A 12,994-nucleotide genomic window follows, 5' to 3' on the forward strand; every position below is an offset into this window, starting at 1 on the left:
GCAGGACACAACCCCKGGCTGAAGCAAGCCTCGGCTGCTGGCCCTCTCCCTCCTCGCGGCGGGTTTTCCAGCCCCCTCCCTCCCAGCGCACACATGCATTTCTTCCTGGTCCTGGGGAATCTGATTCCCTTCAAACCCGTAGATYAGGAGTTTCCAGCCTGCAAGCTGCCGCTCTCAGCGGGGTCGGGAGCTCKCCGGGTGCAATCGTACGCGCTGGGASCTGGGGCCSYGGCAACGCTGGCGGGGYTGCAGGGGGCACCGCTGGGCGCTARCCCCCGGGAGGGAGGAGATGTGAGGGCCAAGGGGGTGCTGGCCTGGTGCGGGGGCGCTTCCCCCCGCTCTCGCCCTCTGCTTCCCCCTTGCTCCCGCGGCAGCGCAGGCAGGGACGGCGTCCGATAAAAGTGCAGGGCATTTCCCGGCGGGGGCAGCCCGGGTGCCCGCCGGAGGATGCAAGCCCGCCTCGGGGTGCCGGTGCCCGCAGCAGGGCGGGGGCGGGGGTGTCCCCGAAGCCCGGAGAGGGGGGATGCGGGCGGTTTGGGGCCGGCCCTCCGCCCTGCGCCGCCAGGCGTGCTGGCGCGCAGGGCGGGTGAAGGCAAACACGGCCCGCGGCGTTTGCTCGCGGGGGTGGAGCCGCGGCGGCGGCGCAGGTGGCAGGGCCGAGCCCCACGGCGGCCGCCGCGTGGGCAGCGCTCCGTCCCAACGCCAGCCCCACGCCGCCGGCCGCCGCGCCGCCGGCCTCGAAGCCGGCCCGTCCTCGGCACCGAGGCTGAGCATGGCAAGCGGCGACTGCCCCGGGGCCCCCAGGAGGAATTTGGCCCTGCTGAAGCACAAGCTGTACGCAGGCGAGAGGAGGAGGAGGAGGACGGAGCCCGTGGTGGAGGGCACCGCCGGCGGGGACCACGGCGCCTTGCGGAGGAGCCAGTCGGACAGGACAGAGTACAGCCAGAAATTGCAAGGTACCGGGGGCAGCTCGCTGAGCACTGCGCGGGGCTGCGGCGGCACCTCGACGCCCGCCGCGCTGCAGCCCGCAGGTAGCGACGGAGAGGGCGGCTCCTGCCCCCGTCTCGCCGCCGCCCCTGCGCCGGGAGGCGAAGCGTTTCCCGCTGATTCCCCTAAACAGCCTCGTGTCCGCAGGACACAAGCCGTGATTCGAGCCAACATCGAGGCTTGGTGCGCGCTTGCAGAACGCGCACGCCGCTGGGATCTTTCTCGCTCGTCTCCACGGCGTRTATTTGCAACGCGAACGGTTATTTGAGAATACAGTCCCTGGCTATCAGTCTTCYGTTGTCTTACGAAGTGGGATATGTAACAAATAATTAGAAGCATCAAGGGCATTTTTTTCTTTCAGAGAAAAGTATCAGGGTCTATAACGTGTTTCTCTGCTGCCCAGATTGTACAGGCCTGGAATGAAATACATCCAAATACATGTTCAAATGTRCATGCTGATGCAAATTGTACCATTAGGAAGAGCGCTTCTTTTCAAATACTCAAATTGTGTCAGGACCAGAAATTGTCAAATCATGTCAGYGATGAACCTGCCAATCAAAAATTAAATGCAATGCCATAAATTGAATAAAAGCATGAAAAATGTGTATGGCTATTTCCAGGAGTGCTCTGGAACACAAACTGACTAATTTCCGTGGGCTTTCAGGATCTTAAAACCTGATACCATCACAAATGAGGGTTTCGTGTGATATTATAATATAAACATTTATTACTAATAGAGACATAAGCTGCCTAGTGACAGTCACTCCCATGGCAATAATCTTTTATTGGGAAATAAAATAGTAATATACTTTAGGTTACCGTATTATAGGTTTGATGCATTTAATTAGGAAATAGATTTCCTTCAGAGAGACAAGAGAAGTAGAAAATAAAATAATAAAGTAGAAAATAATGAGATTTATATGGGGGATGCATATGTTGAAAACAACAAAGAGGTTCATTGATTATACTGTTCCCTCCTAGAGATAGCTAATCAATAAGAAAATGAAAATTTTTCAGTTAAGTCAGGYAGGCACTACAAGCATCTGTCAGAGGAGTTTCGGGGTGCAAGCACTGATCAATACGGTTGTGCTAGCAAGCCCCTGTCACAAATGCATTTATTCCACCGGAACAGCAGTTTTCCTTGTGACATGGTTGCCCTGGCAAAGTAGTTTTGAGGTACTGGCAAAGGGAAGTGGTAACTAAAACGGGACTGAGCAAAAAGCATGAGATGTTGCTCTATCAAATCTCGTATATTCATGCCGTGGATGTCTCCTGTTTAAAGTCAGGAGCAAAAGAGGTGGGGAAGCCTGGGTAGTCATGGCAGTGTGAGGTTATGCTTATGGCAGCAGTCCAACAAGACAGTAAATCCGGCTTTACAGCTCCTGCCACCAGCTGAAGGCTGCCGTGGCCACCAATTGCAAAGCACTGGTCTGCTATAGGCTCACTCTGCTTATTCACATTTGTTAAGAAAAACGTTGATGGCTTAACAAGGTACCTGCAGGCTTTATATTGGATTAGAAGTAGTTTATCCTCACAGTAGAAATCTAAAGCAAATAGAAATTCCTCTGCTGTGAGCTCACTCTATCAGCAGAGAGAAATGCAGCGGTGTGCCAAGGCCTGCTCTGGATCAAATTTTGGTGAGCCAGATGTGCCTCGATCTGATATTAATGGTCATGGATCCCAGACCTAATGTGATGTATTAGGACTGATGATGTGCTATGCCTGTAGGCCTTCACCTTCTTCATTTCTCTTACCAGTGCTTGAATGTGAAGCAGTTTACTTCAAGATAAGGGCAGTGTTTTTGCTGGCACGAAACATTTAAGTTCTTCATTTTTGGTTAAGAGAACTGTACAGCTCTGTTGGTGGTATAAACACACTGTTGTGCATCTCCAGGTCCGGAGGCCCTGATCGCCCTGAAATAGTAAATATTTTGCAAAAAGACACAAACGGTAATAATTTGTACTTGCTTCCCATGTGAATTGGAGGCACACAGCTGGAAAGCTCTGTTTTTAGTTACCCCTTCGTTCTGCAGCCCCCTGTTAACATGTTCTCCAGCAGACAGTCTGCAGAGCTGTAGTACGTGTTAGCACGGACAAGGATGTGTAAGATGGGGAGAGACCCCAGGGAGCAAACTCCGCAAAAGGAATCTCCCCCGAGCAGGTCAGGTTTCCGCCGGGAAGCCGAGAGCGAGAGGCTGCCGGGCCCAGCACCGCGAGAGAAAGGGCAAACCAGCCTCAGCGCGGGTGGCGAGCTGTCTTTGCACCCTTAGGCCGAGGTYGGGAGCGCATTGGTGCGAGGTGAGGCGTGGACAGGACGCCTTGCAAGGTGCCTTCCAGCCCTCTGTCACGTTTATGTGGTTCCCTGAGTAAAAATCATGCTGTCGCCACGTGGCCTTYTCCACCAGCTCTGAAGTGTATCCTTGAAGCGCTGTTGACTATGTTAGAAATACGGGTCCACAAATAAAAGCCAATGAGCCAAAAAGCAAGCAAGCAGGCAGGCAGGCAGGTATAAAAATCCTGACAATTCAGTTTCTGCTCTTGCATTTCCCTTTGTTTTGCTTTTATACAGAAGGAATCCAAACTCTTCTCTAAAAAGGGTGAAACAGGGAGCCTGCTTTCCGKATTGGATCCCCAAAGTAATCAAGATGGTTTGCTCTGTAAATCTGCAAACATGAAAACAACTGCATTGTTAAAGGTGCAAATCTTTGAAAGCTTTTTTTTTTTCACTTAAAAATTGGGAATTTAATTAAAAACACAAATAAGCCTTTTCATGGTTAATTATTGTACCAGAAATACCTCTTCAATACCCTATCTGGTGTGAATGGCATTCAATGCTACCAGCTTTTACTCCTTCTAAAGAGGAAACAAGGTGCAAAGTAACCATTATATTCTCTAAGAGCTTGGCAAACATTAGGGCATCTTTTTCAACACATCCTGTATAGGTACCATCACCCTCATTTTAAATAAGGGTAAAATAAGGCATTACTATCAAATGGCAGGTTAATGATACAATTACACAGTTATCTAGCACCTAGATTGTAGTTTTGTTCTTGGACTGGTCCAGGAATACTTGGATCAAGCCATATATATCTTTGTGCTAGGGTACTCCATCAGCTGGATGCAAGCATCACTTTTCTCAGGAAGGAAGGAGGGAGTCAAAGAAGATAAATTCACTAATGTTTGTGATGGATAAATAATACTGAGGGTCATTTTAAGGGAGTAGATAGACACAGTATCTGTGATATTCCTATGCAGTGCTCTGCTCTACAGTCACTAGAAAATCCTGCAAATATATCCTTCTTGCAGGACTGAAGAACTTGCTACTCTCCTTAAGCAATGGCAACACAAAATGGTATTTAGCGTCTCTGTTTTCAAAAGTATAATCTGTAGCTGTTTAGCTGGTAGGAGTTGGTCTCATCTATCAGTATCAGCTCTAATAATACATTTATTAATATCTGTATGTTACATTAAAGTTGGGATCCATGTTTAAATTAACCTAAAGCTACCATCCTGTGAATACCTATGTACTTCATTAAGAGAGGGATGCTTGATGCAGTTTTTGACATATAAATGCTTGCAAGATCAGGGCAGAGTGAGATGTGATGAATCATAAGGGTAGAGGGTATAAACCAAAAAGGGAAGACCAGAAAAAGAGATTGAAAACATCCTTCACAGTATGTTTGGTTTTGGAGAGGTTGTTCTTTTTTGTCAATAATCATATACCAGACTTGTCCTTGATCTAAGAAATGAATTATGCAAAATGGTGAGTTTCCAGAATGAATCTGAGATCAAAATTTGCAGTGTCCAGCATGATAATAGATAATTTGAAAATATTCCTTGTGCTAAAAATCTATTACATATTAACTTCCTTATAACTTCAGCTGTGGATGGGTCAACTGTACTGTTAAATAATTTGCACATACTTTAATTTGAAGTACAGCAGTGTTGTACCGATAAGTACACTGATTCAAGTCACACAGCTACCACAATACATTACCTCAGAGTCTCATATCTGAACCCAAAATTGTCTGCGTTTGATGCAGTTATGAGAAATAACCAACACCACAAATTAAGCTGAAACCTATGAAGTTACAGAGATTCCAAGAAAGCTGCTAACCCTGGGTGTATTAAAGCCCAGTTGGAGGAAACTCATCCCCCCAATCACTCCATCACAAGCACAGCAGCTTCTTCCACCCCTCTGTCCTCCTGTCCACCCTGCACAGCGCAGCACTGCTTCTTCCTGTGGAAAATGGCAGTTTGCACAGCCTCTCTGCTTTGGCATCTCCTGCCAGTAGCAAAGATCCTATGTGACTCTTCGCAGTTCCTTCTTTGGCCTATACTTACTGATTAACTTTGCATGTAGCACAATGCAGTTAATATTTTATTTCATTGCTAAATGTATTGATCTTTGGAGCAGCTGGTTTGTTTTTCAGCTGAAGTACTGTTAAGAAGTAAAAGACTGCACTATTTCCTGAAGTGCGGAAGATAGGTTCATGAACATATACCACTGTGCAATGTGATGAAAAATCAAAATCCAACGAATCCCTTTACTTTCGCGTGTGCAAATTTGAGATTAGAGGACCTAATTCTGTTAACTTGCACCATAGTGAATCTGGAGTCATCCTGTGAACTTACTGCAGTGACAGGCAGGTTGGGAAGCGATCTCATCTTCTCAGAGCCAGATCCGTTTTGTGCTGCCGTGTTTGCACAGCACGTAGCACAATAAAGTCCTACTGCATGGCTTAGGGTTCCTAGGTACTGTAACACTGTAAGCAGTAACGACAGCTGGGCTAAGGGAGGGAAGACCAAGACCCAGAGAGGTTTAAGGTTCGTTTTCTGAGCATAGCAATAACATTGTGTTAACCAAAATAGTGTACTTTGTGGGTTACCCACCCTACAATTCTTAGGGCTAATCCGTGACAAATCTTGAGGTGCGTGTATCCCAGGAGAAGTCCTTCCTCGGTTCTTGCGTTATTAACGTATTAGCTCCCTACCCCATGAGCGGTATATTTGTGCCGGTCTAGGACGCACTGGAAAGGTTGATTTGCAAGTATTGGCGCTAACAATAAGGGCATTCTTCTGTCACCTGATGATAAGCTTTCTTCCCTTCCTCCGCGGCCACATGGGATCTCTCTGTAGTCCTGTCAGCACACGTATAATTAAAGCAGTCGGCTGTCAAGGAATTGAAGAAAGACCTTGCATATTGAATGTAAATATTTTCTGTACTTTACGGAGCAAAAAATGATCAAAGATTGAATGACCTAATTGTGAGTAAGTCTCCAATGCTGATGTTATGAGAAAACCTGTTGCCCAGGAAGACTGGTGCAAGGTCATTCTGGTCCTGCAGCATTCTCCTCCTGTGTTCAAAAAAGGGGCTTTTTGCATATATAACTCACAGCCTATGTGCAAAAAGCCTGTACCTGAACAATACAGACGTTGTACGCATGTGGAAGTAAAGAGAAGGATGTTTATCCACAACCCCTGCTCAATCCTTTTGTATTTKTGTGCCCAAATTTGAGTTCAGCAGACCTAGTTCTTCCGGTTTGCACCGTAATAATTCCAGTGCAAGACTGGTGAAGCCACCTTCATGTCACCACTACCAAGTGTTCCCTCGGGAGAGGAGAGGGATCTGGAATAAAATTGCTTTGGTCTTAGCTTTTGTGATGCGCTTCTGCCCCCTCATGCAGCAGTACATGYGTCCATTCCCTTGGCTTGTCCCGCGTCGGGCTCCTGCTGCCCTTCACTCGAGAGAAGCCCCGCATCCRCCTCTCCACAGCCTTCCCAGCACCCACAAGCGGCTTCCACACCTCCCCCTTCCCGCTTTGCCTGCGGAAAAGTGCCAGGGCCGAGCTGCAGAGGTACCGCCAGGGGAGATGCCGAGGAGAGGGGAGTTGCCAAAGCAGCGGTCTCTGGATTTGGCTGCCTGTATTTCACTTACAAATCCAGCTGATAAAAAATGGTGTACATTCCCATGTATAGTCTCTGGGTTATCTGAGGGTACAGGCTATCTGAGGACTCGCTTCTGCAGAAGAATAATTGTATCTAAGGTAGTGTGAGATTCAGGCTTCACACGTGAGAACACAGTAACACTGTAATTTGTTTGTCATGCTGTGATAACTCATGCCTTCATTGCTCCCATGTGCCAGGCAAAATTCCCCTCTGTGCACAGCGCGAGCGTGGAATTTGCGTTCCTTCGGAGTCCTCAAACYACTGCTTAAGTAACAAAGCGGCCTGTTACTCACTCCGTGCCTTGACGCTGGTGCGTTTGCTGCAGTTGAAGCAACTTCACTTCCAGATAAAATGGAAGCATTGGATGCTGAGACGTGTGAGCCCTGACGCTAGGGGCAAATGCAATATCCAGAGCGACCATCTCCCYGGGAGGCAGGAGGGACAGAACAGTCCTCTCGGAGCTGCTCACTCCATAGGGCGGGAAAGCCTGGGGAATCTGCACACATAGATCTTGTAGGTCTGCTCTGGCTTCTCCAGTCAGCTGTTGTGGATCCCCCAATAACTCCCGTCGGGCCTAGAAGAGAGCAGCATTGGCCCCTTGCAGACTCTGTTCCTCCGTGCTCTCATTGTCTTGCTGGATGTCTCCATCTGGGGGATATTTTTAGACGTAATATTTTTTTTAAAAAATTGCTTTCCTAATACATGTAGCTGCTTTGTCCATGTCATTGTAGAGAACCTCTCATGTTGTGTGACTAGAGCTATGTACTTCAGTAGCTCAGCTGATAAACCAAAATCATCATCTTCCTTTTCCTCACCAAAGCAAAGTCCTGGAGCAAGGCAACCACTGCAGGTAACTAACGCTGCAAAGCAACAGTTGCAAAGACTACATTTCACTATCCATTTTTTTGTCTATTAAAAGTACCAACTACATTTTTGTAAACTGCTCTTAAGACATAATTGATGTCTTAAGACATCAACATAACCATTCAACAAGTAGTTTTTCCTTTTTTCCTAAACGTGGCATCTCCAAGGACAAGGCAGCCAAATTCTTATTGCAATGGTTAAGCCTCAGCAGTGTCTCCTCTTGCTAATCCTCTCTCTCAAACTGTTTGGCTGTTGATACACATAGCAGGTAGAAACAAGCCTGCTTATATTCCAAATATGCACTTGATGTTTCTGCATTCATTAAACTTTGACTCATTCCACAAGGATTTCTGCAAGCTACTAATGATCTCAAACTGGTCAAAAGCAATTGGCTGAACATAAAATCACAGGTTTTGACTGTGATCACTTCAGTAGCTTGCTCTTGCGTTCTATAGAGACAGACATGTCTGAAATGAAAAAGCGAACATACTGAGTAAAATGGAAAATTATATTACTTTTAACAAAAGGATACATTTATTAAAAATATGTTTGCTGTAAAGAAACAACATTTACCTGATATTTCTCATAGTTACTTCTTCCTGTTGAGAAYAGTTTCTATTTCCTGGCATTATTATCTATCATGCAATAAGGATAATAGATGAATCCTGACATAATTCAGGTATCAGATTTAATCAAGGYGATCTAATGACATAAACTGAAAGAACAACCACTCTCAGGATTACAACTTCAAGTCTGAAGTGGGATACTCTGGCTTTATTTTGTTCATATAATGCCCTCCCCTGCCACTGGTACAAGGGATTAGAAAGTTCCTTTGCAGAGCATCTTGTGTTTACCTTCACATTCCATCTAATGTCCTAATAGTGCTGCATYTAAGACAAAATGACACTTTTAAATCTTCCGGATTGTCCTGTCCTCTTTGTACTTCTTTAGGAATTATCCTGTTCYGCTCTCACAAACAATCACACAAATGCAGGCACACGCACCCCCCACACACACACCATTTCACACCTGATCTCAAGAAGAATTTTGATTTTGGTGCAGAAATGGAACTGAAATGGATGTCATATCGTTCACTGCAAGTTTATAAGTGTGGTTACATACCATATTTTTTAGAGATTATGACTGTAGAGGTTTAGAGGTAGTTATTTTACTGGTTTAGCATGTAAGCAGCAGGCAAGSAGGTCTGATTCCAAGACCCTGGTAGGACATTGCTTAGAGGGAGCCATGAAGTGGTAGCAGAACTTCTTTTGCTCTCCTCTTCACCAAAATAAGGACAGTTTATTTCTTCCACTGGCCAGCATCTTTGGTGGATGAGCATTGCAGAAGGGGATGCAACTGTGCAACCCCTACGCTTGCACTAGTATGTACTCACTACAGCAGAATTCAGTTGAAAAGTCTTTTGATAGCTGAGGCCTTGAAGAGGGAAAAACATCSTGCTCATGTTTCCATCGTATTGTCTGTGTATGAACTTGAGGACAGAATGTTCACACCTTCATTATACGGAGGCTTTAAGGCTAAAAACTCAAAGGTAAAAGCAGTGGTTGTTTTAATGAAAGGAAGTATATCTCAATGGAAAAACATCTGAACAACAGGCTCCCCAGATTCRCCTTGGATCCTGGTACTCACTTTTTAAAACTATCAGTACAGAGGGAGAGGTGCAGCCCCCAAAGCAGTATTTAAAACAGTAGTTACRGCTGCACCTGTCTGACCAGAAGTCTGACAGGAGAAAGATTAATAACAAAATTATCCTTTCTGTGTATCAGTGGTCAGCATAATTGTATAAGGGCCTGAGGATGGTACGGTGGTTTTATAACATTTTACAGCTCTCAGTGGTTGACAGCTCAAAGCCCACTCTCTTAGGAAACCAAAGTCGCTTGGTATCCTTAGAAGAAGTCCAGCTCTAGGTTGTCAATCTACAGGCTTGACCTTCATTGTATTGCTGAGCTTTGAAGCTCACTGCACATTCATAACCTTGCCCTTGAAAATTAATTCAATAACTTCAATACATTCCGTATTGGTTATCAGCTGGCAAAGCATCAGATGCTGCTTGATATTGGCTCTTCGTACAATACGCTTCCTGCGGGAAGTGGACAGAAAGGCATGACAGTCTGATCCTCATCAGAGATTCACGTCCTTTGCCACTGAGCAATAAACCCCACGCTGGCAAGGCACAAGCTAGGTAAYGCAGAGATGAATACAGTAGCGATATGTCCGTCTCTGCTGGTACTCTACACCATCTTGTGGCTAGCAGTAAAACACCCGAATATCCGCTGGTGTCTTTCACTTGTTTTTTCTCCAGTGAAAAATAGGCACATTGTCCGTGTAGACACATAAAATTGTGTGCCCTTTGCACAGCTGACACAAACGTCTGCAGAGTGCCTTATGAGCTAGCAAAAGGGAAGACTATCATTATGGATAAGTAGGCTGTTTTCAAGTCCTGTAACATACGTAAACTACAACTCTATAGAAGATTCTCTTGCATTTCCATGTATTTGGAATGAAACAGGTGTTCTAGGTTTTAGATATGGAAAAGTATCCTGATTCCAGTGATCTTTCCTGTCTCAAGAATTGTTATTATCGATCACTAAAGCTTTTCCCATATTATCCTGTAATTCCTTTATCTCTTTCAAATGAATCCTTTTCATTTCATTTCAATCCATTTCATTTCATCAATCCATTTCATTGCAACAGAATTACAAGTTCCATTGTCATCATTAGTATCATTATTATCACTTGAAAGTACATTTCTCAGTACCTACAGCCCTCAGCCTCCTATAAAACAGACCTCAACATTACATTTTCTAGAGCAAAGATTATTCCAGTGAAACTTATTTATGGTAAACACAGACTTTTTCCTTCACAGGAGCATGTTTTCTCCCATAGCCCAAATCTTAATAGACTTCAGGCTGAGACTRTATTTTCAAAGGAGCAGAAGGGAATGTGGTATACAGCCCCTCTTGGATTTCAGTGTGRCAAGGATCTATTTTATGCTCCATGGAAAATTTCTGCCTACATATACAGTATTAAAGAAGAGGTACCCTACAATAGGTTATCCCCTTACTGTCAGCTGGAGGGTTTCCTTCCCCAAACCTGTAACCACTCTTAGAAGAAGGAGATTGGATGACCCTCAGTCTGATCCAGCATTGCTATTTCTCATGGTTCTTTTCTTGCTCCCCTAGGAAGATCTGGGAGTTTCCCACAGGCCCTAGTTAACGTTTCTTTCCCTCAGGATGATGAAGTTGTGACACTCCTCTAATACTCTTTTAAACAGAAAAAATGGCCCCTCAGGCTGAGTCCTCATCCTCTGCCACCTCACCCCAGGAGAACGAAGAGCAAATCACCAGACAGATGATGGCCAAGAGGATGAAAATCATTGCAGAGCTGATACAGACAGAAAAAGACTTTATCAATGACCTGGATCTCTGCATCAGGGAAGTGATTCAGCCTCTGAGAAACAAGCAGGTAAGCACCGSGGGCGGAGGACGAGGTGACGCCAAGATCTGAATTCACCCACGTTCTGTTTACAGATAATCTTAACCAAGCACAAATGTCAGTGTGAGAGTGGGATGGTGCCAGGAACGGGTCCAGAGCTAACTTTCTGGGAAGGGGACATGCCAGGACTCCAGAGAGTAGAGTGGGAAGGCAGATACACTTCTGACACTTTCACTGCGCTTGCATAAAGCCTGCATAAATGTACTTCCCTCGAGAGCAGCTTAGACTCTACCTCTTTTATTTCTGCTCTCAGACCTAGGCTGGAATAGGAGCTTCTGCTTCCCCATGCTGCAGTATAGGATGCTGTGTAATCATAATCCCTGGTGCAATCCCCTGGTGCACCGTTACTGCCACCTCCAAAAGCAGTAGCAACCAGAAACAAATATTTTCCATGATAATAACCTGGAATGGCATGGATCTCCACATCAAGGTTAAATTCAGTCTTAAAGATGACTTCATCCAGCCTCTCAGACAGCTATGGTGAGAATATCAGCCAGCCCAGTGAGCACATACAAGATTTGCATCTTACTCAGCAAAACTAAAATTAAGAAGGATAGCTCTTTCAGGCAAAAGAGCTTATGGCTCGATGATACCCATTTTCATTTTTGGCTGAGAGTTCAAAGAGCACCTTTTCCTCAACAAAATTGCAATTTCTAGAAAAACTGTGTAGTCACAAGCTACGAATAGAAGATGCTGTCCAGAGAAAGATTTGTATTTGTGGAGCCTGCAACATAGGATTCATAAAGGCTGTGCATATGGTACCTGCTGCTAATGCAGAATAAGAATCATTTTAAACAGGCCTTTAACCAAGTATCTTGTATATATGGTTTCTTATGAAATAGATCATAAAGTATTGGTGTATGGAGTGAAGTGACTTTATATGATGTTTGACGCTACTTCTTTGGGAAACTCTGTGATCAGCTGAAGCCCATGCTATTTAAGCTCCTGCAAAATTTTCATTTAAAAAAAAAAAAAAAAAAAAAAAAAACACACTCATCAGAGTTTGTTCCAGCCAATTTTCAGCAGAACTGGCATCTGCTAGTGTAACTTTAAGGACTTCTTGACTTCTTTTTTCCCCTCACTTGCCCATCCACTTAGAAGAATTCTCCACTTGACTCTTTCCTCAGTCTGGCCAGCATTCAGTAAGAGCACAGTCTGGTTCACTAAGATTTTTAACAACCTTGCTGCATTCCTTTGCTCTTTTCAAGCCAACTGAAAACATACGTCCTGAGYCTGTCCTTTGTCACTATATAGGTCAGTATGTATATAAGCATATATGTACAATATATTTCCAAATACTATGTAGACATTAYGCTGGAGCAGAGATCAGAAGTCCTTTGATAGCTGTATACAGGAAAGTAATTTAGAGATTATCATTGTCTTAATTTAATAACCTCTGCATTTTTGAAAGGCTTTCAAGAATGTTATTTGGTTTTAAGACTCTTCTCAGATAAACAACCATATTTGAAAGTTTGTAATGCATATAGAGATGGATAGTATTTAAAAAATTGACCTAGCTATGAATCTGTTTCATATTTCAAAATGGATAAAATTGTTTTAGCCCCTATAATATTAACAAAAAAAAAACTACGTTAGCACTGAAAGTATAATGCTGATTCTGTTACAATAACATGCAATTTGATCCTCTTGGCATCTGGTGAGCTGCTACGTAAGTAAGCAAT

The 12,994-nt window shown here is 44.6% G+C and overlaps 1 protein-coding gene across 1 annotated transcript in view; it reads left to right on the top strand.

Annotated features, from left to right (window-relative positions):
- Positions 1-772: 772 nt before the first annotated feature.
- The window catches only part of ARHGEF38 (Rho guanine nucleotide exchange factor 38), a 36,370-nt gene continuing 24,148 nt past the window's right edge, over positions 773-12,994 (top strand). The window contains exons 1-2 of the mRNA XM_085325629.1: positions 773-956; positions 11,092-11,282. Coding sequence (XP_085181755.1) covers positions 773-956; positions 11,092-11,282 — 375 coding nt within the window. The remainder of the gene's footprint in view (positions 957-11,091; positions 11,283-12,994) is intronic.

The sequence above is a fragment of the Rhea americana genome, unplaced genomic scaffold, assembly GCF_003343005.1.
Source record: "Rhea americana isolate MKP2758 unplaced genomic scaffold, rheAme1 scaffold_99, whole genome shotgun sequence".
Taxonomy (NCBI): Eukaryota; Metazoa; Chordata; class Aves; order Rheiformes; family Rheidae; genus Rhea; species Rhea americana.